Source organism: Camelus ferus, chromosome 6, assembly GCF_009834535.1.
Source record: "Camelus ferus isolate YT-003-E chromosome 6, BCGSAC_Cfer_1.0, whole genome shotgun sequence".
Taxonomy (NCBI): domain Eukaryota; kingdom Metazoa; phylum Chordata; class Mammalia; order Artiodactyla; family Camelidae; genus Camelus; species Camelus ferus.
The window spans coordinates 40887833-40913464 of NC_045701.1; the positions used below are offsets into that span (position 1 = coordinate 40887833).

A 25632-nucleotide genomic window follows, 5' to 3' on the forward strand; every position below is an offset into this window, starting at 1 on the left:
AGTTTTTCTTTAAGATTTTTTCTCCCCCTTATTTGAAAAATAAATGTTTACTTTCTGATTTGGTGGGGGGTAGTTTTCAGTGAGTTTTATTTGTGCAATATTTTTATCTTATTTTGTTTTGGGATCATCCAGTGAAAGAACTTAAATATGTTGTGTGTTTGCTTCCAAGGAAGAGGGGAAGTTAGGCGCTGTGTTGATGTTGTGAAGCAGAGGGGATTTCCAGGATCTGTAAGTGTGGATCCTTGAACTGAAGGCAGAATTTTAAAAAAAGAAAAAGAGAAAAGGAGTGGTTAACAGCATTTCTGGGTTTGCAGGATCCAAGCCGTGTTACTGCCTTTCCTTGCCTGATTTATTCCTTTTAAATTTGGGAGCAAGAGTCCACAAGGAAAAATACATTGTCACTTTGCCTTTCATTTAGCTGTTTTCTACGTCTGTCAGTATCTGCTACGAAAGGGAAGGAGAGTGGGATTAAAAAGAGGGTAGCTTTTTGTTCTACCTACTAATTTAATTTTCTGAACTATCTTTACCTGAATAAAATTTACTTCCTCAAAGCCTAGGCAAGATTTAAGAAATACCTTTATACTGTGAGTAATTTAAATTTTTCCTGGGGTATTTAGTAGAGAAATCATCTTGGAAATATGCCTGGCTGCTAGAGAACTAACATGTCTTTAACTCTTGATTCTAGATGGTTGAGAATTTTTTAGTGAATTTTTTCAGTCCTTTATGTTGTTGATACTAGTCTATTTTGTATTTCAAGACAAAAATAGATTTATTTTCTTCCTCCTTCTCCCATGCTCGTCTCCCCTCTTCCTCCTCTCTTTTTTCTCTTTCTAGCTGTATAGTTTTCCACTGTGTCAGATGACCATAATTTAATTACTTACACAGTCTTTTGTTAATGGATATTTAGGTTGTTTTAGTCTTTTACTGTTACAAAAATGCAACAGTGAATCGCCTTACAGATTTGTAATTTCTCATATATTCTAAGATCGCTGTGAGATCCCTGCAGATCGAATTGCTAGGGCATCGGAGATGTATAGATTTTATTGGCCTTCATGGAAATTTTATCATTAAACACACCTACTGATCAGCAGTGTGTGAGAATTCTTGTTTCTCCACACCTTTGTGTTCCATTGTGTCATCAAACATTTTGATCTTGGCCTATTTGAAGTGAAAAATGGAACCTCAGTGTAGAGTTAATTTACATTTTTCTTAACGAGTAAGTCAAGCATCTTCCCATAGGTTTAAAAGCCATTTGGATTTTTTCTACAAAGTGCTTGCTTCTGTCTTGCCCATTTTTCATTTTCTCAATAACTCAATAACTTGAGTTATTGAGAGGTTTGTGTTTTTTTTGATTGATTTGTAGGAGCTTTCTATTTGAAAAATTGTGATTTGAATTATGATTTTTTGAGGCTTTTTTTTCCCTTATGATAACTTTTTTCCATGCACATTTAAAAATAGTCAAATTTATCAAATTTTTCTTTTATGACTCCTGGGTTTCATTCTTAGAAAGGCCTTTCCTTTTTACAAGATTATTTAAGAACAAACAAACATAAACACAAGCTTCTTTTTGCCCCCTACTACTTTTGTTGTTTTTCCTTTACATTTTTGATCCATTTGGAATTTTTTCTGGTGTGAATGTGGTAGTGTTCCAACTTGAATTTTTTTCCCCCTGTTAATTACCCAGTTGTGTCAACACTGTTTATTTAACAACCCGTCTTTTCTCCCGCTGGGCTGGGATCCCACTTTCAGCAAATATTAAATTCTCATGTATGTGTGGGTCCGCTTCTGAATTTTCTATTTTCATTAATCTGTGTACGTGATCACAGTATATTGATAATTTAAGTTCATAGTGGTAGAGTTAATCCTTAGAACTGGGGTTCTACCCTTCTTTACAAACTTTCAAGGAGTAAAAATAGGCCTATGATAAAATGTATTAATACTGTTCCTGGGGGCAAAATCATGGTTTGTATATGTGACAGCCCCAGAACCAGTGGCTTTTTTTTAATATATGTTTTTATTGAATTATAGTCAATTTACAATGTGTGTCAATTTCTGGTGTACAGCACAATGCTTTAGTCATATAGGGACATACATATATTCATTTCCATATTCTTTTTCACTGTAGGTTACTACAAGATACTGAATATAGTTCCTTGTGCTATACAGTACCAGTACCAGTGGCTTTTAAAAATTTTTTACTACAACTCAAGTACAAAATACATTTTATGTAACAACCCATTTTATAACTAAAAATTTTTTCTGTAATATGTTTTTATTGAAGTACAGTCAGTTTACAATGTGTCAATTTCTGGTGTACAGTATAATACTTCAGTCACATAGGAAAATACATACATTAGTTCTCATAACTAAAAAATTTATGTGCTCTTGCTACATGAGTTGGACTCCGTTTTAATTACTTTATTTAACTGTAATCTCAAAAATGCTGGTTGCAACCTAAATTGATTTCATGACCCAGTAATTGATTGTGACCTACAGTTAAAAAAATACCTTATCAGACTTCTATTTAGGTGAAATTCCAATATCCTTATTAGTCTTTTTTGGAGTGGGGAGCAGGAAAAGGAGGGTTATCTCTCCCTAAATAAACGAGAGAGACTACATAGAAGCAAATAGTGTTTCTCAACAAAAGAACTCACGAAGGGCATTTGCATTTCTCTCCCATTTTGCAAGTACCTTGTAAGGAAGGGCAGTGGTCTTGATTTAAGGAGGGCATGCATGCCTTCTTAAAAACTTGGCCGCAATTTATGAATATGTACTGTTCAGGAAGAAGGAAAAACCCTTACAAGGCAGGTGCCAGGAGGGTCAGGCCCATGTGAGGAATATTCCACCATCTGTAAACATAGTTGTTTTGTGGTCTTCTGGCTTTTAGGGGTCCCGGCTTGATTTTTGTTGCTCTGTTCTTCCACTATACCTCAGATGAGAGCATGGATTTCTAGATTTTGAATCCAAGGCTGCCCATTACTAGTTACGTGACTTGCTTAACTTTTCTGTGCTTTAGTCTCTTAATCTGAGAATGGTAACACCTACCTCATTACTGTTCACAGAGGAATAAGAGAGTTAATATATGGAAAACACTTAGAATTCTTATTTTTCTGTATTTTTGTGATCTACATGGCACTGAAAAGTCTTCGCGTTATTATTATCACTTGGCTTGGATGTATATGGGATTTTTTTTCCTTCAACTTCAAAATTAAAAATTTTGTGGAAAGAGGACTAGGTGGATATTTTCATTAAGTTTCCCTGAACCTCAGGAGTCCTTAAAGACATGTTTTTTTGTTTGTTTGTTTTTATGTTAGGTTTTTTTTTTTAAATGATTAGTTCTCTTCTTTTTGTTCTGATTCATTCTTTGGAAATACCCTTGTGAGGGCTTATGCAGGGTGTCTCTTCTCTGTCCTTCATAGCTATAATGTTCCTCCTCTTTGTGTTTTTTTCTCTGCATTCTAGGAAAAATTTTCAAAGTTTGTGCTGCATTTCACAAAATCTATCTTCTAATATATTACATCCAATCTTCAGTGCTTTCAATGAAGATTTTAATTCTGTTACATTTTTGTTTTTTTCTTGCATTTCTGTTTTATTTTTGCCAGAACCCTTTGCATCAGTCATGTTCTCTCCTCAAAGCTCATTGCTTTTTCTTTATGGATGCAACTGAGTTTGTCCCCTTTTATTGAGAGGACAGTAATACAGTATGTCCCCTGCCCTCCCCTGAGTTTTTGGTGTTTCCCAGGCTTCCTCTTTTCCTACTCAACCCACTCTCCCTGTTCATTTTCACCCACTCCCCGGTTTTCTTTACCACCTGATTGCCAGTGACTCACAGATCCATATAGCTCCAGCCCTTGCATTCTCACTGAGCCCCAGACTTCCTGTTGGGCATCTTGATGAGTAACATTCTTTCAGTGACATGATAAGAGGAGTGGTAAACTACTTTATTCTTTGTCTGAAAATGTTTACTTAAATGTTAGTTTAAGTGCAGAGAATTTAGTATTTTCCCTCAGCACTGAAGATAGCATTCCATTGTCTTCTGGCCTCTGTTTTAGTTACTGTTGAAGAGTTTGCTTTGGGCCCAGTTTTTGTTCCGTCTCCATCCCCCTTGTTGCTCTTAAAATTTTTTTTTCCACTTCTGCTGTTTCACTCTGATGGGTATGTATGAATGTATTTATTTATTTATTCACTGAGCTTCCTGAATCCAAGGTTTCATGTCTTGAATCAATTCCGAATAATTCTCAGGCCTTATACCTTCAAATATTGCTTCTCCCGAAATTCCCATCAGACTTCCGTTGGATCCTTTCACTCTCTCCTCTACGTCTGTTACTCTGGTATGTTTCATCTCTGTGAATTGTATTCTGGGTATTCTTCAGATCTATCTTCTAGTTCACTACTTCTCACCTGAGATGAGTCTGTTCTTTACCCATTTGTTTAGGGGTTTTCCCCTAATGTTTCAATAATTTACAGACCATAAAATTGACCCATTTAGAATGTGCAGTTCAGTGATTTTGAGTAGATCTGTCACTTGTGTGACCATCACTACAATTCAATTTTAGAACACTTCTATCACCCCAAAAAGTTTCATCATGTCCTTTTGAGGTCAGTCTCTGCTTCCTCCCCCAGCCCTAGTCACCAATGACTTGCTCTCTGGCGCTGTAGTTTTGCCTTTACTAAAAATTTTGTATAAAAAATTTTCATATAAATAGAATCATGTAATCTGTATTTTTTGTCTTCCTTCACTTAACATAATATTGTTTGCTTTTACAATATATTAGATTTAGTTAAACATTTCTTTTTTGGTTTATTTGTGTTACTACATGTATCAGCAGTTCCTTTTCATTGCTGAGTAGTATTCCAGTGGGTGGGTGAATAGACCACAATTTGTTTATTCACCAGCTAGTAGACATTGGATTTTCCCTCATCCATTTAATTTAATTTATTTTAGAACTGTAATTTTAGAACTTCTCTTTCAAACTTTTCTCTTCATTTTTTTCATGGTCTCTGTCTTAAGTTCTGAGTCTTCTTTTACATTTTAATTGTTTTATATACTTATTTAGTATTATCCTTAGACTTTTCTGTTATTGTTTATTCTGAGTTCTTTGAGCTCTAATCCTGTGTGTCAGAAGACTCTCACACATGGTGGATTATTTACCCTTGTGTTTCACAGTTTTAAATTGGTGAGATCAGTTTTAGAGTGGCTTGCTTTTTCCATGAGAACCCTTTTGTTGCCTGGATTGTTGATAGTGTCTCTCCAGCGAAGTTTTGTGTTTGCTTCTGCCAAGTACTCAAGAGATATTATTGGACCAGACCAGTTTGTATGTAATTTTTTGGTGGAACATGATGATGTTGTATCATACAGTTTGTCTAAGATTGTACTTCAAACCCATTAAAACCTGGGCCTAGAGTTTCTATTTCTTAAGAGATTTTTTTTCCTGCTTAGACCCCTGTTAGAGATAGAGGAGGTAGTATATTGTATTTTGACATCAGTGTGCTCATTTGTAAAGATTCTTCTTTTATTGTGGAGTTCACTTCCAATTTCCCCCCCTCATTTGGACCCAAGGTTTGGTAACTCTCCAGTTCCCACAGGGTTATCAAAAGCCAAGCCCCTATTTGCCGATACCCATACCTGTCCCATTTCTGCTTTTTACTTCTCTGCTGGACAGCATTGTTATCAGCTCTTTTCCCTACAGTTAGATTTTCAGATCTGGCTTCATCTCTGGCACTTGGAGATTTCTCTTCCTTTATTAAAAGTTCAGCCCTGCGTTAAGTATTTTTTGCTGTATTTTGTCCAGCCTTCTTAGATATTTGTAGCAGGAGGGGTTTTTTTGTTTGTTTTTTCATCTTACTGAAATCAGAAAACTCACATAAGATTGTAAGTATTTTTAAATAGGATACTACATGCTAGTAATTATAACTATAATTACTGAATGAAAAACATCTCCTAAAACATAACTTCCTATTGAATAAGTATAAACTTTCTAAAATTAGTGTTGTTAGATTGCAGTGACATTTTTCAGACATGTGAGTTCACTTTTCCCAGGCTACATTAAGGCAATCATGCTAGTGTTCTTTGTATTTAGGATTTATTTGGATCCCATGGTTTAAAGAAGGCACATGGAGAAATTTGGCTGTTTGATGCAGAGATGCATTTTTTTATTGTTGTTCCCATGTTAAGAACAGTATTTCCAACCAAAATAACTGGTATTCCCCTGTTTTTCCATAGCCACTGTGACTAAAACCAGTTGTTTTAATACTCCCTTTCTCTAATCTTTGGAAAATATTATCTGATGTTTGTAGTACTTTGGGTATAATTAACATGTTAAGATCACTGCTTCTTTTATGATGTAAAGCTTTGAGTATGTATTATTGTCATCGTCCTAATTCCCCTTAGTTGCTGTTCTCAAGTAGGAAATTAAATAAATAAAATAAATGAAAGAGATTTGTTTTTAATTTTCTGGTGAAATTTGTATCACAGTCTCAGGATAAAAGTAAACCATCATAAACATATGGATAATCATCCCCCTAAATTGAAGAATTTTAACCTCTTCTAAGTGGAAAGGTAAAAAAGAAGTTAGTGTCTCTTTGCATATCATTTATTGAGAAAAATAAGTTATTAAGCAGTTTGCTTTGTCATCCATATTGTAGGAGGAATGATAAATAAAAGACTCAAGTTATCCTGACACGTATGTTGTGAGAGTTATTTATATTATGAGGACAGCTTTTTGCTGGCAGGAGCTGGAGTCACCTTTAGTCCAGAGCTCAGGTACCAGGTGTAGTGTGTAAGTGCCATTCTTTTATTTCTCTGTTGTGCTACTCGTCTTTGGATCACTTTTGCTACTCATTTGTGATTAGGTGACAACCACAAAGCAACAAATACAAGTTCTGCTTCATTGTTTCTAATAAGAGATTGGATAAGGTAAAGAATTTAAAACTTTTGATTAACTGTTTTAGAATTGTTTTTGTTTTTGTATTTACTCTTTTCCGTATTGTAGTAATAAGCAAGAATTTTTTTGTTTTTTTGTTTCTTACTTTAAGTTCAAAGTATAATTACATACAGACTTTATACTTATTCTTTGAGTTTTCAAGTTGCCTAGTTGTGAATCCTCAAACATGCCAAGCTCTTTGGTGTTTCCTAAGGGCCTTGGCAGTTCTTTCCTCTGCCGAGAAGGCTCTTCCCTCAGAGGAAGCATGACTTACTCCCTCACTTCATTAAAACCTTTGTTCAAATGTCACCTAATTAGAAAGGCCTTTCCCTTTTACCTTTACCTTAAAATAGAGAGGAACTAGGAAGAATGATGCTAACACCCTACCTACCCTGCTTAATTTTTCTTCAAGACACTTTTCTCTACCTGAAATTAAGTGTTTGTTACATTGGTATTGCTTGTTCCCTCCGCTAACATACTATGCAGTCCTTGAAGGCAGAAAGTTTGTTCACTTTTCTGTTCCTAGGAATGGGAACATCATTGGGCACATGCTTAATGAAAATCTGTTGACGGACTGACCAAGTGAATGTATTAACCTTGTGGCCTAAGGATGGGATCTAGCCCATACATGTTTTTGTTTGAAAGGTCTTCAGTGTTACTCCTTTAAAAAGTTATTTCACATGTTTCAAAATGCCAGATTTTTAATTTTCCTTAAAATATCAAATCTGTTGACCCTGGGGCTGTATTTTTTTGTGTGGCAACAATTATCTGGACTGAGCACTAGGCTGTTTCCTTTATAAGGGACCTGTGTTCTCCAGTTTTGTCATAGTCTTCACCTCTTTCTGTCCAGTTGTGGACAATGAGACCTGTGCCATCCACTAGTTATCATTTTGCCAGCTCTGTTGTGTTTTCTTAGACTTGGCCGATTTTACCTATTTATGTCACCTGCCTGGTCCCTGTAGGCATCTGAGTTAACAACTGCTGTTGAAAGTCATAGTATTTACAACTTGTGTGAAGTTAAACATTTCAGATTTCAACTTAAAAGTATAAAATGAGTAAAAATGATAGAAGTTGTGGCTGTTGTTAAAGGAGATATATGTTGAATTTATAAAGTATATGTTACAAAAATGAAGAACATCCTTTAGGCCAATGAGCACATAAAAAGATGCTCAACATCATTAGTCATTAGGGAAATATACATCAAAACCGCAGTGAGATACCACTTCACACCCACAAGCATGACTATAATAAAAAGTACATACAACATCAACTGTTGGTGAGGATGTGTAGACATTGGGAGCTTCATACATTGCCGCTGAGAATGTAAAATGGTGCAACTACTTCGGAAAACAGTCTAGCAGTTCCTCAAAAAATTAAACATAGAGTTACCACATATGATAACTCTTGACAATTTCATTCCTAGACAGATGTACCCAAGAGAAATGAAAACATTATCCATACAGAACTTATACACAGATGTTCATGGCAGCATTATTCATAATAGCCCCAAAGTGGAAATAACCCGAATGTTCATCCGCTAGTGAATGAGTAAATAAAATGTGGTATATTCATACAATGAAGTATTATTCAACAGTAAAAAAGAATGAAGTACAACATGGTTGAACCTTGAAAACATTATGCTAAGTGAAAGAAGTGAGTCATAGAATACTGCATTTTTGTATGATTCGGTTTATCTGAAATGTCCAGAATAAATAAACCTATAGGAACAAAGTTGATTGATTAGTGATTGCTGGGTGGTGGGTGAAGGGAGTGAGAGGTGACTGCTAGTGAGTACAGAGATTCTTCTAGGAGGGACAGAATATTCTAAAATTAGACTGTGATAGGTACAACTAGTGAATTGGATGGTATGTGAACTATATCTCAAAATTATTTTTTTTAAGTTAGAACTTCTTTTATTAATAATCAAGAAACAGATGATCAAAAGATTGATGGATTTTCATACCCCAGATCATTAGCCAATCTGCAGTCAAGTACAATTCCAGCAGTAGCCCTAGAAAGAAATAATTGCTCTTTGCTTAAATTTGCCATCCATTAAAACAGCTACTCTTGCGTCTTTGTATTGCCCTATGCCACAGCAAGTATGTTATCTCATTAGGTCAACTCTTTCTTTGTCATGCCTTATTAGCATGATCTACTCAGTGGCTTTTGAGTGCAGTGATGTAAATTTATTTAGTTTGGAAAGTGAGCACCTTGGGGGCCCACCAGAAGTATTACAAAGTGATAAAAATATTACTCCCTGACCAGTAAACATATTCAATAAGCAGAGCTTTAGTAATGGGGAAGAAAACAACCTGACACCTTGGATTTTTCTCTATTAGAAGACATGGATCAGGAGAATAATCTTTTTTTTTTGGTATATATTTATTTTTTATTGAAGTCTAGTCAGTTTACAATGTTGTGTCAGTTTCTGGTGTACAGCACAATGCTTCAGTTATAGACGAACATACATATATTCGTTTTCATATTCTTTTTCACCATAAGTTACTACAAGATATCGAATATAGTTCCCTGCACTATACAGCATGAACTTGTTTACCAGAGGATAATCTTTGGATGAGATTATGTTACACATCCTTTGATTGCACAGAGGCTCCTGAGACTCGCCTTTCAAACAAACCATCTCAAGTATACCCTTTTCCATTCTGGGTTTTAAGGGATTTCCAGGCTTGTTAACATAGAATATCAGGACCGAAAGGGGATTTTATAAGTTATCTAGTTTAACTCTTGATTTTTACAGATATCCATTTTTCCGGTAATACTAAACTACCTTAGTTTGTTATTACTCCAGAAATGAATATAATGCATACCAAGAACAGCACCAAGATGATAATTTGGAAGTATAATGGGAAATCTTTTTCATGTTAATTATTAGTAAAACCTGAATTTTAAATATTTAGACATAATGAGCAATCTTATGGTTACCAGGGGGAAAGGGGTGGGAAGGGATAAATTGAGAGTTTGAGATTTGCAAATATTAACTACTATATATAAAAATAGATAAAAAACAAATTTCTTCTGTATAGCACAGGAAACTAAATTCAATATCTTGTAGTAACCTTTAATGAAAAAGAATATGAAAATGAATATATGTATGTATATGTGTGACTAAAACATTATCCTGTACACCAGAAATTGACACATGTAACTGACTATACTTCAATGAAAAAGAAAAAGAGTTAACCAAGGATTTGTTCATATTTATATACAAATTTTTGCAGTTCTCTTATTTCTAGCATTCATTTTCTAACTTTCCAGCCTCTCTGGCAGCCCCAAACTCTTGTCTTCTGATTTCTCAAACTAGTCAGTCTGTGGCTTTCTGCTTGATTTCCAGCTGCCCCTGTCAACCATGCTGACTAGAGTGCCCTCCGGCAAAAAGCCAAAAAGAGGCAAATTTCTCCTGGTGCAGTTCACTTTTCCCATTACCCATAGATAGATAACAAGTCATCCTAAACGTAGTGGCACTGAACGGAAAGTCACTTATTACTATTATTATTATATCTCATTTTTCTAGAGTTTTACTAGACTCAGTTGTGTGGTTCTTGCTTGGCTCTTTTACTGTTGTAATCAAATGGAGGCTTGAGGTCATTCATCTTGAAATCTTCCTCACTCTCATAGATCTGATGGTTGATGTTGACTCGGTTGGACTGCCAGGTAGAATACCTATACATGACCTCTGTGGCGATAGTTAGGTTCCAAGAGCAAGCATCCTAAGAGGGAGAGCCAAATGGAAGTTGTATTGCCTTTTTTTTTTAATATTGAAAGTATAGTCAATTACAATTTATCTGTTTTAGTCATTATGTGTATATATATATAATGTATACATACATATATTTGTTTTCATATACTTTTTCATTATAGGTTGCTATATATTAAATACAGTTCCTTGTGCTATATAGAAAAAATTAGTTATCTATTTTATACAGAGTTAATATTTGCAAATCTTGAAAAAAAAAAAAGAAGACATTAATGTATTGCCTTTTACTACCTATTTTTTTAATTGCCTGTTTACCACATGGATTACTTCCGCCATGTTCATTCATTGGGGCAGTCACAAAGAAGAGCCCATATTCAAGTGAAGGGAATTAGACTCCACCTTTTGAGAGAGGAGGAGTGCCAAAGAATTTTCAGTCATCTTTTAAAATCACCAAACGTTCTTTCAAATGTTGTGTTCCTTCCAGTTTCTGCCTGCTTTTGGTCATTCTCTAGGATTGTCAAATTGTTACTTTTTATATAAAAAGTACTGTATTATCTGGTCGTCCAATACAGACTACTCCATCATTACCAGGAGTGAACTGCCTCCCCTCCTTTTCTTCTGTCCGTAGCACTCATCACATTTGACCTTTAATAACTTATTTATTTGATTTATTTTGTGTCTCCTTCCACTAAAATGCAAGCTCCATTACATTGGGGTTTTGTCTCTTTGGTGACTGCTAGGCATATAGTAGGTGCTCAACAAATATTTATTGAATGAATGAATGAATGCTCAACTCTTCAAAATAGCTGTAAGTAAACAAAACCCTCTTGGTGACAAAAGAGAAGCTACAAATTATAGAGCCTTGTTCTTTCAGCATGGTTGCACTGGTAGACTGGCACATTTGAGGTTCACTTCTTCTTAGCTTACAGAACAGGACATAGAGATTTTGACATTTCACTATTATCATGACTACCATGTGTGTCATTGTAGCAGACCAGATGGCTGGTTACAGACCGGTTGAAGTGCTATGTGAAGTACTTTGTGAAGTGTAAAGCACTGTGAGATTGCCAAGTATATCAGATAATTACATGCAGTTGTATCTGTTAGGCTGGTCTTTTCAGGTTTTTATTTGAAAGCATCTCTGTGTGTAGGTATATGTGTGTGTATTTTTAAGGGATGAATATTTTGACTTACCAGAGCAATAATAAAAGTCGTAGCAGTGTGTTTATATATTAAAGTCCTTACTGGGTTCTTACTAATATTTTATCTGACTTTTCCTTTTTAGGAACTTAAGAGATTTCAGAACTTTGTAAAATGCTGTCCTCCTTTTGATATTGTCATCGATGGGCTCAATGTTGCCAAAATGTTTCCTAAAGCTCGTGAGTCTCAAGTTGTAAGTACAAGTTTTATTTTAGTGTTCCACATCTCTAGAAATATTTATTGTACCCATTTGTGACCTTCCTTAGGTCTCTTAGCTCCCCATTTTCCCTTCTAAAAATAAGTTCTCAGAGGGGCCACAGTGAGCAACTAATCATCTAAGATTCACCATTTTAGTCTCTGGCAAGTAAGTGGCTCTTACAGACTGGCCAAGAGTGAGAGATTAAAGTCTATTTAATAAAGGGCCAGTTTGGCCCTTTTCGTGTAAACTTCAGCTGACCTTCTAGGTCTCTACTCTTTGGGGTTACTCTCTCTTGTCCCTGAGGATCACATGCCTCCATTTGCAATTTATTAACATGCACTATTGAGAGATATTAATCACTCATAACTCACAGTTGTGTTTTTCCAAACATAGTATGTTCAGAAATTAGCCTAAGCAGTTCTTTTTTTGCAAGCTAATCCATTTGGTCAATCAATTTCTAAGTGTTCTAGTAGTTTCTAATAGGAATATCATGATTTTTTATAGCCGTTGTGAGCAATTCTTTTAATCCCCATTTTACAGATTAGAAAATTAGAAAATTGAGGTCAATTTTGTACAGTAAATCCTTAGAAAGCCATCAAAACATCAAAATTTGATTGTAGAGAGCTCCAGGGTTTTTGACTTGTGGCTCTTATCGCTGGCAATCTATGGCCATTCATCTGTAGTTAAACTGTTATTTCTTAAAAATTGCTGCCAACTTAAAAGCTTTTTCTCAGAGATGCTTCTAGTCCTATTTGACCATTTATACTCAGAATAGCTCACAAGTACTAACAAAGGACAAGGTTGATTTATAGAAATTTCTTTATATGCCTTTCTTCTTTGTTTGAGCCTTCGTTTTTATGGTCAAGTGTGTGCTTTTTACTCTTTTATTTTTAAAAAACACAAAAGCAAGTGGAAACTATTTCTCTTTCTTAGATATTTTCAGGGGCCTTGAAGGCAGTAACATTCACAAAGGCAAAACCAGAAAAGGAAGAGTGAAATTGTTATCATTAATGCACTGTTGCGCTCAGAATCAGAAGGGCCCGTTCCCATCTGATCTTGAGAATAAGAAGTTTCCTATTTGTTCACCTTTTGTTTGACTTTCAGCTTCAACACAAAGCACTGAAAATTGGCTTGCCAGAAATATTTAGCCCAAGTTGGGCTAACTTTTTCAGGGAAAGTAACATGCGGAAGAAGATATAGTGGACACACTCCCCAGCATTATGGGAGAAATATGTGCACATAAAGGTTCTAGCAGATTTTGGCAAACAGAGGCAGAGAACACGTGGTGGGCCAGAGAAATCATAGGCATCTGCCACTACTTTTAGCTTTTACTGTTAAAATAATTTACTGTTAGCAGCAGTTTATGTGACAAGTAATTGTTATTACCCAGCTCTTCAGAGCCCTGTTATCTTATGACAGTGCACTGACATTCTGTTTGAGAAACTTCAGCTTAGAGACTCCGTTTAGAGACGCCATCTCAATAGCATTTAATAGCATTTTAACTAGCATTTTAGTTTAGAAGTTAAGAACAGAGATTCTGGAACCAGGCCCTTTGTATTCAGTCTGCCACTTTTAATTGTTTCCATAGTTTGAGCAAGTTATGTAACCTCTCTGTGCCCTCGTTTCCCAATCTGTAAAATCGGGATAATAATAGTACCATCTCATAAAGATGTTGTGAAGAGTACTTGGCACACACTGAGTACCTAGTCGGTGTAACTATTATTGTGATTACTCTTCGTATTAACTTACCAAATGGAACCATAATTCTTGCTTTCAGCTGACCCTTATTTGGCAGTTTAAGATTTTCTACTATCATGTCATCCATGTCAATGGAGTTAAAAGAAAATACGAATCTCTGCTTTAGTATTAGACTTCGTATTAGAGTTGGACTCTAGGTCAGGTACTCAAATAATACTTGGTTGAGAATTGAAGCCAGCACCGTCAAAAACTTAAGAAAAATGTAAAATACAATTTTAAGAAATGTTGTGATTATAAAAAAAATGCATGTTCATTGTAGAAAATTTGGAAATTACAGAAAAGAAAATCATGTATAATCCTAACATTCATCAGTAATCACTGTCAACATTTTATTTCCTTGCAGTATTTTTCTATTTTTTTACCTGAGCTCCAACTCTGTAAATAATTATATATCTACATTTTAACTTAGAGTTGTTGAAAGCTCTCAGTAAAAATGAAATTATAAAAGGGGTAGAAGAATATTTGTGATAGGACCTTTGAAGCATACATAAGATTCAGGAACCCTAATGGGAAGAATAGAGAAATTTGCTGAACAGTGAAAAATACTATAAATGTTGTTAAAAGATAACAAACTAAGAAAATTCACAGCACATGTAACAAAGAGCTAACTTCCTGACTGTACCAAAGTCTCTTATAAGTCTATAAGAAAAAAGATGAACCATGCGGTAGAAAAATGGTTTAACCTTATTCATAATTTTAGTTAGGCAAATTAAAATGTTTATTTTCCAGACTGGCAGAGATTTAACAGTTGGTAGTATCCAGTATTTTGAACGGTTTGGAGAGGTAGAGAGGAGGGTATCAGTACAGGGGTTTTGGTGGGTGATTTGGCAATAATTCCAAATGCCTAAAATGTTGAAATTCTACTCTTTGGAACTGATATATTCACAGTAGTACATAATATATATGTAATATATATACACAGTAGTACATGATATATTCATAGTAATACACAATAGTACATATCCAGGTATGTTCGTTATAGCATTGTAAGCAGAAAATTCTCATCAACCTAAATATCTGTCAATCTTGGACCTGATATATATCGAAACATCTATTTTAAATGCATGAGGTCGATCTACCCATGCTGATATGAAACAATAGCCAAAGTAAGTATAAGAAGCAAGTTGAAGACCAAGCTTAGTATGGCCCCACTTGTGTTCAAAGCAAAACAAAGGATTACTCATATAAATGTTTGTTAGGTAAGTTCGTGTATGGCTAGAAAATTTCTAGAAATTACACATAAAAACTTCATAGCAGTTAACTTTAGGAGTTGGGGGTGGAGTATAAGACAATGAGAGCATTTCAGTTTTTCATTCGTATTTTTAAAATTTTCTTTCACAGTGGGTATATGTTACTTTAAAGTAAAGAATCACCATCAGGAAAAGAAAAAAGTAAAAAGGCATTCTTGGCAAATATTCTAAAATAACTGTATCTTACGGATGTACCACAATTTTTTAATCATTTCCCTGTTGGTGGGCATATTAAATTGTCTCATATTTCCTGTGGTAAATAATGCTTGGAAGAAAATCTCTGTGCACGTTGCAGATGGTTTCTTAAGAACAGATTCCCAGAAATACAACTCTTGATATGATACTTTTAAAGGTCTCACTACATGTTGCCAAATTGCTTCCCAAATGATGGTAGCAATTTATACTCCCACTAACAGTGTATAAAGCTGCCCAAATAGAACACATTTCTTTAGGGTTGCTTATTACATGATTGCTTCAACTATTTTGTTGCATTTGTGCCATGAGTCTGCTGAGTGAAAAGAGCTGGACAGTTTGTACCCCAATTTCTTAGATCAGACATTTAAAAAAATGTGTAAACAGAGTTTAGTAAAATAGCCCAGAAAGGAAATATTCTTGGCTGTCTTGTTTGTCCTCTTTCTCTCTCTCTCAGTATAGTTGCCTGTATGTGCTCATAAAGGAAATCCTAGTTTGTTGAGTCTTGAATTTTTCATCTTCATGTGGAGAAATTTCCAGGCTTTTTCTGTGAAATAATGTACAGATCACTTATGTTCTTCCCATGAACTTTCTGTGTAATGTGTTACAAATTCTTCTTGGTCCTTTTCCATTTATGGTTAATTATATATCCAGCATTGTTCTCTGAAAGTTCATAAATGAGAAAAGACCGTTTTTTACATTCATTATCTAGGGAGTAGAGTAACACCATGATCACATATCTTGAGCTCAGAACCTACAGCCTAGGGGTGATGGAGATTAAGGAGCTAAAAATAAGTTCGGTTGTGAATTTATTTTCTCAATTTTCATATACATCTTTTCATATTTTAATTTTTGAGGCTAGAGTATGTCTTACAGTTGATGTCGGTAGAAACTTGCCAGCCACGATGTAGAGTTGAGACTTATTGGTGGTTGTCATTGCCTGGGTATCTGCAAATTGTGCTGTACACAGCATGTGTCTGTTCATCCACTTGTGACCTCAGCCGAGTTAGTTGTATTGGCAGCTCTAACACACTTTAATTTTAACCTTATTTTAACCTTAATCGTAACTTTAAATATTTACTGTGGGTTTTCTAAATGCAATAAAAGGTGGTGGTAACTGACACATTTCTCAGGGTAAGGTACAGAATTTTAAAGCAAGGATTGCTTATCATAACTGTTGCATTTTGAAAAACTGTCACCCAGGCTGCAAACTTCTTTCTGCCAAAAGCTTTCCGTAGCCATTCAAGTTGATTAACTTACAGAATGGCATCATTCATTGAAAGAAAAAGCAATAATTTCATGTGAAATGCAGGTAACCCCTAGTATTCTTCAGTCTGTCTTTGCTTTTGGTCCTGAAAGTGATACAGTAGTAAAGGTGAAAAACACAGGTTCTCAGGAGAGTAGTGTGTTACATGTCGTAGAGCTGCTGTGGCCGAAAGTGATTCAGAAGAGCCTTTAACTCAGATAGGAAGATTTCTATTTAAATGTGACTTGTGATTCTGCATAAATAAATAAATAAATAAATAAGGCATGGAATTGTATAGTTAGTATGTGATTTGGTTTGTTACTGAAAAAGAAAGCTTCTTTTTTTTTTTTTTGCATAATCAGTGATTCATCTTGTAGTTTCTGGTGTCTTAATAAATACCATGACAGGATATACTAAGTGGAACTGGAGATTGTACAATCCCTGACTAGATTTTATTTTTGGCATATTTAAGGTCTTGTCAAGCAGTATCTCAATTCTTTAGAACCTACACTAGTTTTCTTTTTCTTTACTAAGGTATAATTCATAAACATAATATTCACCCCTTGGAAGTGTACAATTCAGTGGGTTTTAGTACAGTGGGCCCTCTGGGTCCACCAGTTCCGCATCCTCAGATGTGGAGGGCCAACTGTACTATGCCATTTTATGTAAGGGACCTGAGCACCCATGGATTTTGGTATCTGCTGGTAGTTCTGGAACCAATCCCCACCAGATGCTGAGGGAACTAGCCTTGGCTCTTTCTAATTTATTTGTTTAACCTTCAGTAAATCTAGGCAAAATAAGACTTGCTACTCATCATGTAGATTATTTTCCAAATACTTTAAAAAGTATTTGTTGGGGAAGGAAGGTATAGCTTAGTGGTAGAGTGCTATGCTTAGCATGCATGAGGTCCTAGGTTGAATCTCTAGTACCTCCCATTAAAAAAAAAAAAATACATACACACACGCATATGTTTGGTTGCAAATTTTCAGAAGAGAGTTTGGGTTTGTATTTTTATTTTTAAGAAGAGGGAAGGGTTCTGAGTGACTGGCAGATTAATTATATAGGCTGCATTTTGGGAAGGATAGCTGGAGCATCTTAGCAGGGAATTACAATGTAGAGTTAGTCATTGTTCATTGAGCAACTCTTCCATGCCAGATACTGTTTTAAGATATGAGGATATGTCTAGAGGCCAATAAATGCTACGAATGCTAGGAACATGATTAGGCTAATGGTTATGTTACCTAAACAAGAAACTTACTTGGAACGTCAGAAGGGAGAATAATGTCTGCCCAAAATGCACGAGAAAAGGATGTTTTTTTAAAAATAAATATCGCAAAATAGTTTTGTAATATTCAATTCTCCAGAATATGTTGTGATTTGAAAGAAACAATGACTAAATTAAAAAGTGTTAGGTATGAATCTTGTCTAGCACTTGAGTCAGCCTCTGTGTAGCAGTTGGATATCTCTTTCTCTTTACCTTCTGCAGGATATAGTGTTTTGGATTTTCTTGGATTCAATTTCTTTTAATTTAATAAACTGTGTTTTGGGAGCAGTTTTAGGCTCATGGATTTTTTTATGAACAGCCATCCCCACATCAACATGTTGTTTTTGGCTCTTTTCTGAGGAAAAGCACTGTGTAAATCATGAGAAGTAGAAATTAAATTTTATCTTCTTTTTTTTTAAGTTTAAGAGTAATTGGTACCACCATCCTTCTAATTGCTCAAACCCCAAACCAAGGATTGTAGCCTTAACTGCTCTGTTTCACTAGCCCCAGCTGACTGACACGTTTTAATAGTTATAATCCCCAAGTATATCCTGTAATCTAATCACTTTACCATCTAGGTGGTCTCCTTGCTTTTTTATCCTTGCCTCATTGACTTTGCACTATATTTGGAATAAAATCCAAATTCCTTATCATGGATTTTAGTACTTTCATCATCTGATAGTATCATATAGCACCTTTCATACCTCTGTTTTCAGCCTCATCTCTGTTTTTTTCTCTTTGTCTTTCACTGAATTATAAATTATAAAATTATAAATAAACACACTAGAGTTTTTCCTGTTCCTCAAATATACTGAACTTGTTCCTGCCTCAAGAGATGCCACATGGAGAGAGAGAGCACACTCAGCCGTCACAGCTAAGGCTCCCAACATGTGAGTAGAGTCACCTGGGACCAGATGACCTCCAGGCAGCCTGCCAGCTGATTGTGAACACATGCATGAGCCCAGTCTACACTGTGTAGAACAGAATAACGTCCTGCTGAGCCCAACCCAAATTGCCAACCCATAGTATTGTGAGAAAATAAGTGATTATTTTAAGCCCAGTTTTTGGGTGGTTTATTACACAGCAATAGATAGCTGTTTTAATTCCTCCATAGCACTTGGGGGGTATCTAAAATTACCTATACACTTCGGTTTCTTTTATTAATCTCCTCCATCAGAATGTAAATGCCCTGAGACTGAAGATCTTGTGGACCTTGCTTGCTGTTATATCCTCAGCACTGAGATAAAGGCCTTGAACATAGCAAGTGCTCATTAGATACTTAGTGAGTCAGTGAAAGAATGAACAAATGGCTATACAGTAATTCATATAACCTGTTAGAACTAACACCTGCTTTCCAGGGTTAACTGAAAGACTTCTTGAGTTCTCCTCCTGGCAACTTACTTCATGTGATAGCTTTGTGATCTTGTTGAAGTTACTTAACCTCCTGGTTCCTTTGTGATGATTAAGGAGCTAATTTTTGAAAAGCACCTTGTAAATCTAGTAAATTTAAAATGAAAAAAACCCCAACAACCCTGTGATTGCATTTAGTTGTCCATAGTCTTAACTTTGTAGAAATAAAAGCATGGTAGTTTTTTTAAGATGTGTTTAGTCTCCTAGTTTAAATAACTGACCATCTACTCTTGTAGTTTTTTCAGTTTGAGGTCCTCATTCTTTTTGAACTGATGCTTAGAACCTAAACTTGAGTCTCCAAATAAATGGCTAACTTCTCTGTAGAGTAACTAAATAAGAACTATTTCAGCAGTGTGGAACAAATAAGAGACTGACTTTATTAGTCAGGACAGGGTAAATGCTTCAATAATAAATTCAAAATTTCAGTAGCTTAAAACAAGAGTATTTCTTGTTCATGATGATATGTCCATTTTAGGTCATCTGTGTCATCATCATTCTCATTTTAGGACTCAGAATAACTTTGTGAAATATTGCCAGTCACTGTGACAGAGGGAAAAGGTGAAGCGCATGCTGACTCAGAGCTCCTTCTCAGATATGATACCTGTCACTTCTGCTCATATTTGATTAGCAGCTAATACAAGGTACACAGCTACACTTGAGTTCAACAGGACAGGACAGGACAGGCATTCCTACCGTGTACCAGGAAGGAGAAAGAGAATTCGTATTTTTTAACAGCTCTGATGATTGCCACACTGAAGTTGGTGCTGTCTTACTTGCTGCGATGTTCAAGTCCAGGAGCTAGAAACGAGTTTCAGCATGGCAGTGCAAACCGTCTTTGCCTAGATTTCTCTTTTCAATATCAGATTCCCTCACTATAGTTTTATGTGGAAAGAACTGATGTTTTTGTTGATCATTTTCCCCAGAATGATCAGGTAGGAATTTTAAAGTCCCCAAAATTCATACTCTATGTGTACTTTGACTTTGAGAGGGATTTTTCTTTTGAGCCACCAAGTCATCATTAATAATTGGTGATGTGAGATTGCCTTGAGGGGACAAGGACAACGTACTAAGCTTTCACCTAGAAGACAAAAAGACATAAAGTAGAAAGCTTACCCTGCATTTTCTCTCATGTTACTCCACTCTCCCCACCTCCACATACACATACTTCCTCATGAGTCAGTCTTAATGTTTGCTCCTTGCTCCTTTTGCAGCTTGCATTTGGAGTTTTCAGTTGTTCATAAGCTCCTCTAGTGGAGGGTGTATAGGGAAAAAAGTACATAATTTTAGTTAACTTTGCTAGCTGTTCAAAACCCTGCACCCTATTTTTGTAGATAAGTGAGAATCAGTTAAAATGGCTTCCACAGAAAGAAAATTTATAATGTAATTTAAAAGAATTATGGCCAGACATCAACACTGAATGCTTCCATTCTTACAGCATCCTTGGGGCATTGAATAGAAAGTAGTTTGGTAGAAACACTGCAGAATTTGTTTCGATTGCCATCTCTTAGTTGGTTTTACTACAGTGAGAGAAAAATGGAGGAAAGGGCATTAGGCATTAAAAGGCATTTGGCAGGAGCATTTACTTGGCAGTGAGTTCTCATTTTTTTCTGCCACCCAAGCTACTTTATTTCTTTCTGTTGATTTATATAACGTCTTGTAAATGTTTGAATAACATAAAGAACCTAAGATAAAATAAATTATGCTCAGTGTTTTTGTGTGCAGGTAATCCTGGACATATTTTTTGCCCAAACTATAGAAATGTTTGGAGTTTGACACCCAACTGTGCTTGTAATTGTTTTAATAATGTTACAGTAGCAAGGAAACTCCTTACTATGTTTGCAGTGGCAAATGTTGGATTAAGTATTGATGTGACATTTTTATTATACCTCCTTAACTTTTAAATATCCTTCTCCATGTAATTGTTTCTCCTGCTTGAAGACTAGCTCTTAAGGGTTGGCTTTAGAAGTAGAAGGTCTTGTTCCTATGGTCTCAAAACTTGGGGGTCATGCTGCTTTTATTGCCTTCAAAAATATGCCACCCCCATGTCTTCTCTGAGAAAGTATTTGAATAATTTTTTTTTCTATATTGAAATCTAGAATCAAGAACTTGTCATTTTCCCCAGTTTACTTATAAATTTTCTTGATTACATGTTTGGAGATTACTTCTAAGTATTTTTTTAATTTTCGTCAACTAGTTAAAAATGGTTTCTTTTCAATGGATTTTTAAAAGTGTTGTTAAGTCTAGGAGTTACAGGAACAATTATTTATCCAGTTATTTCTGGGTTAAACTCTAATCCAGGAAAGGACTTCACTTTTTACTTTATACAGTTATAGATATATTTACAAATACTTCCTACATTAAAAAAAACCCCACATATTTTTAAAAGTAAGAAAATTTATAACTTAAATTTTAAACTTAACCACTAAAGTTTCTGCTGTATTTTAGAATATTGATTCTCAACCTTTAGTGCACATCAGAATCACTTGGAGGGCTTGCCAAAACAGGATTTCTGGCAATACACCCGGAGATCCTGAGTTAGAAGGTCTGAGGTAGGGCTGAGAATTTACATTTTTGAAAGTTCCTTGACAATGCTGATGCTGCCGGTTTGGGGATCACATTTTGAGAACCACGGTTACATAAAAACAGTTTCTCAGAAGTGCACTCATATTGCTTTACAGAAACAAGCAACTGTAGAAGTCAGATACTGAAAATTATTAGAAGTCTAAATGATTCTTAGATTAGGAATCTATTTTTTTAACTAAATACATGAAACTCATTTTAAGGTACTGAAACCTGGTCCTAAGAATAATATGCTTCTTCCACTTTCAAAATAGAAGTGTGTCATGTTTCCATAACCACCCGTTATGTATCAAGTAGTTAGCATTATGATGATTAAAGTTACCTAGAGTAGACTTTTTAAAAACCGTTAAATAGCCCAAAGGAGAATATGCCAACTGGAGAAAACCTGAGACTGAAAGTAATTATATGGAGTATCAAACCAGTGGAATTTCATGTTTCTCTCTAGGGGGTCTGAAATAATCACCCAAATAAGTCACTGTATTCATGAGCCTGAAGATTTAAAAAAAAAAATCAGTAAAAACAGTCCATAAACTTGTACTGTGAATCTTAGGCAACTAATCTAGTAGCAGTGTTTAAGTTCTGTGTCATTGGGGTTTAGGAAGGGGTGATAAGAGTTCTCTAATCTATAAGTTTATTACATGGGGGCAGGGAGGAAGTAGACCTAATCTTGACTCCTTATTTTTAAAATAGTTAACATCTAGCTAGTCAAGGGTGATCCCCACAAGTGACTTGGGGAAATAAATAGGCATTAGTGGACAACGGCAGTCCAGAATCCACTGAGGAACACAACAAATGGTTCTTGGGTTTTTTCTTACTATTTATTTTTCATGACATGATAAGTCAGGGAAGTCACATTGCCCTAGGTCTGATAATGCCAAACTGACTAGGTACTTCCTTCCACCCGTGTTCCATTCCACCCACTTCACCTGCTTGACACATGTAGGATTTCTCTTTTGTCATGTGAGGGCTGGAAAAGTCTGTGGCACTCAGAATTACACTGGCATGTACTGGCTGCTAATAAAGTAAATGATCAACTGTCAGATAAGTGATTTCAAATATGTAAATAGAAAGATGAATGAAATCAGGCAAAGTTTCTGTTATGAATTTGGCATCATATCCTTTTCTTTCCAAATATCCCCAAAAGGTATACTCTGCATAGTTTTGAAACAGAATTTCCCCAATTGTGTTAGTAACATGACCGTGTGTCTCACAGCAGCCTTGTTAGGAACACAGTGTTGCCAAGCTCCCATATCTGTTTTCTCTCTGGCAAAATCTTAATGGCAAGTAGATTCTCCTCTTGATGTGTCACTGATAATATTTGTGTAATAACTGTTTGGGGTGTGGTGAGATGGTCTTTGTGAATCATTGCTGTGTGTAGTTTGCTTCTATGACAGTAATTTTAAAACATGCTTCTCAAGAATGTGGTAGGTGGAGTGAAAATATAATACTCACTTTAACCAAAAATTTTTAAAAATATTTGTTAAGTCTCTAAGGTAAGCAGCAATTCAGAGTGAGTAGTCAATTTACTTACACAGGTTTTTGAAGCTATATAAATTACTCTTAGCTAATTATTATTACAGTGGTCACACTTTATTCATCATTAATTTTGTATTAACATACTTTAAGATGATCGTTTATGAGCAGGGATTTATCTTGCCTGCAGATCATTCATAAGCACCCCACAACCCACTATAAACATCTCTCTTTTCCTAAAGAGATGCTCAACGGAGCTGGGATAGCTGGGATAGAGATACCAGAAAGGGGAGAAGTTTAAAGACATCCAGTTCTGGGATAACATCCCACTATAAGATTCACTGATTTGTAGGATTCATATAATTCATAAGATCAAGTGGATACAAATTGTTTGGGGAAAGTACTGTTATTCCTAATATGTAAGGCAAAGAGATTTCTCTTGTGGACCCCCACAGTGCAGAGCTGTGTGAACACTGTACTCTTCACAACATCCTTGTTATGACCAGGTGAATGGATTGTGTAAGCATCAGCAGTAAAGGAATCACAACAGTGCGTGAGCTTGAGAGAGGCCTTTGCTGGTACTGAACAGACCTCGGTAATTCAGTCTCACTGTTGCTCTCTCAGGTTGGTCAGAAGGCCTGGTAGCAGGACTCACGTTCTTGATCTCTTTGGAAAATAGGTAAGCTGGTTTTTCAGTTCAGATCCACAGTAGTTCATTCATAGCAGTACTGGACCTTGTTTTAAACATTTAAATTATTTCACTGCAGTTAAAAAAAAATCTAGTCAGAAAGCTTATACCCCTAATACAGCTCATTTGTAATAAGCAGTCTAAGATTTGAAGAGATACTCAGGTGGGTTTGAGTATCAGAATTGCCTTTGGTTTTTGTTAAGTACTTACAGCAAGTACCATTTCTTTAATATGAAAAAAGAAACCTGCAAACATAACATCGTTTAATTTAATCAGCAGAGTATTTTCCTCAGTCTTGTCTGAACCATAAATGCCTAGAAATTGCTTGTATATATAAAGTTACAGAATTAATCTTAATTGAAGCTTTCCAATTATAATAGATCAGCCTCTCCAGAAAAAGACCCACATATGATATGAGTGACAGGAAAACCTCTTGAAAAATTTCTCATCTGTTTAGGAAAGAGATAATAGATAGGCAGGCTTACTGGGTTTAGGCTTGGAAGATAAGTGGAAGCAGCAGTTCTTCTTCAAATGGACCAAAATAATCCTGCAAAGTATACATAAAGTGTTTTATCAATATCAGTCTTTTACCAAAATAAGAACTTGAAAGTAAAAATCGCAAAGCCGTGTTGTGAAGATATTATAAGTATACTAAATTTAATTACTTTCCACTATTTTGTTTTATCAATTCCATTTCAATGTCTATTAACTGGTTTTCACTCTGACAAGTCATCAGATAGGAAAAAAAATGACACATAGACATTTGGTTCCTTACTCTTTGATTTCTTTTTTTTTTTTCAAATACATTAGAATTTTATCTTGTTATAAGTGTTATATTTTAAGTCTTAGATGAGATGCATATAGGTCATTTTGCAATGTCTATTCAGTCTGTACAAAGGCATTTTGGCTGTCCGTGAAATCAACAACATTCCCTTTCTTTTTCCTTCCCTCCATACCTGAATATATTTTTCTCCATTCATAAATATGAGATTTTTTTGTAACTTGGAGAGGGGAGAGAAAATTTCCTTACTCTTTTATTTCTAATTAAGTCCTAGCTTAAATGAGTCACTTTCTGCAAGGATGTCAGGCTGTAGGTATTAGTCAGGTCCTTCCCCATCCCTATTTTTTGAAAATGAAGAAGTCAGTTACACAGCCTATGGGAAGCTTAAGCTTATTGGGTGATAAAAAGTAAGAACAAGTTACAGAAAATAGAAAAAAAAAAGTTGGCTGTAAATTCATTCAACTCAGAAGTATAGCACTATCTTGTATCTCATTTAAACAGTATTCTTTTTATTGGTATTATATTATTTGTATTAATTCAGAAAGAATTGATATGACATTTATTCTCTCCATCCAAGAAAATACTGTATCCCCCCCCCTTTTTTAGATTTTTTTACTGTTTTTTTAAAGGAGATTTTTATTTTAGAATAGTTTTAGATTTACAGAAAAGCTGTAAAGATAGTACAGGGAGTTCCCATATGCCCTATACCTAGTTTTTGCCATCATTCACATTTTCCGTTAGTGTGGTACATTTGTCACAGTGAACCAATACAGATACATTGTCATTACCTGAAGCTTATACTTTGTTCAATTCCCTTAGTTTTCACTTGTTCTTTTTCTGTTATAGGATTCCTTCCAAGGTACCACGTCACATTTAGCTGTCATGTCTCACTTGACTCGTCTTGACTGGGACAGTTTCTCAGTCTTTCCTTGATTTTGATGCCCTTGACAGTT

At 35.3% G+C, this 25632-nt stretch overlaps 1 protein-coding gene across 3 annotated transcripts in view; it reads left to right on the top strand.

The window, feature by feature from the left end:
• Positions 1 to 25632, top strand: part of PRORP (protein only RNase P catalytic subunit) — a 109510-nt gene that overhangs the window by 26462 nt on the left and 57416 nt on the right. For all 3 annotated transcript variants that reach the window (XM_014560633.2, XM_006186378.3, XM_014560634.2), the window contains exon 5: positions 11924 to 12031. In XM_014560633.2, the coding sequence (XP_014416119.1) occupies positions 11924 to 12031 (108 nt within the window). The remainder of the gene's footprint in view (positions 1 to 11923; positions 12032 to 25632) is intronic.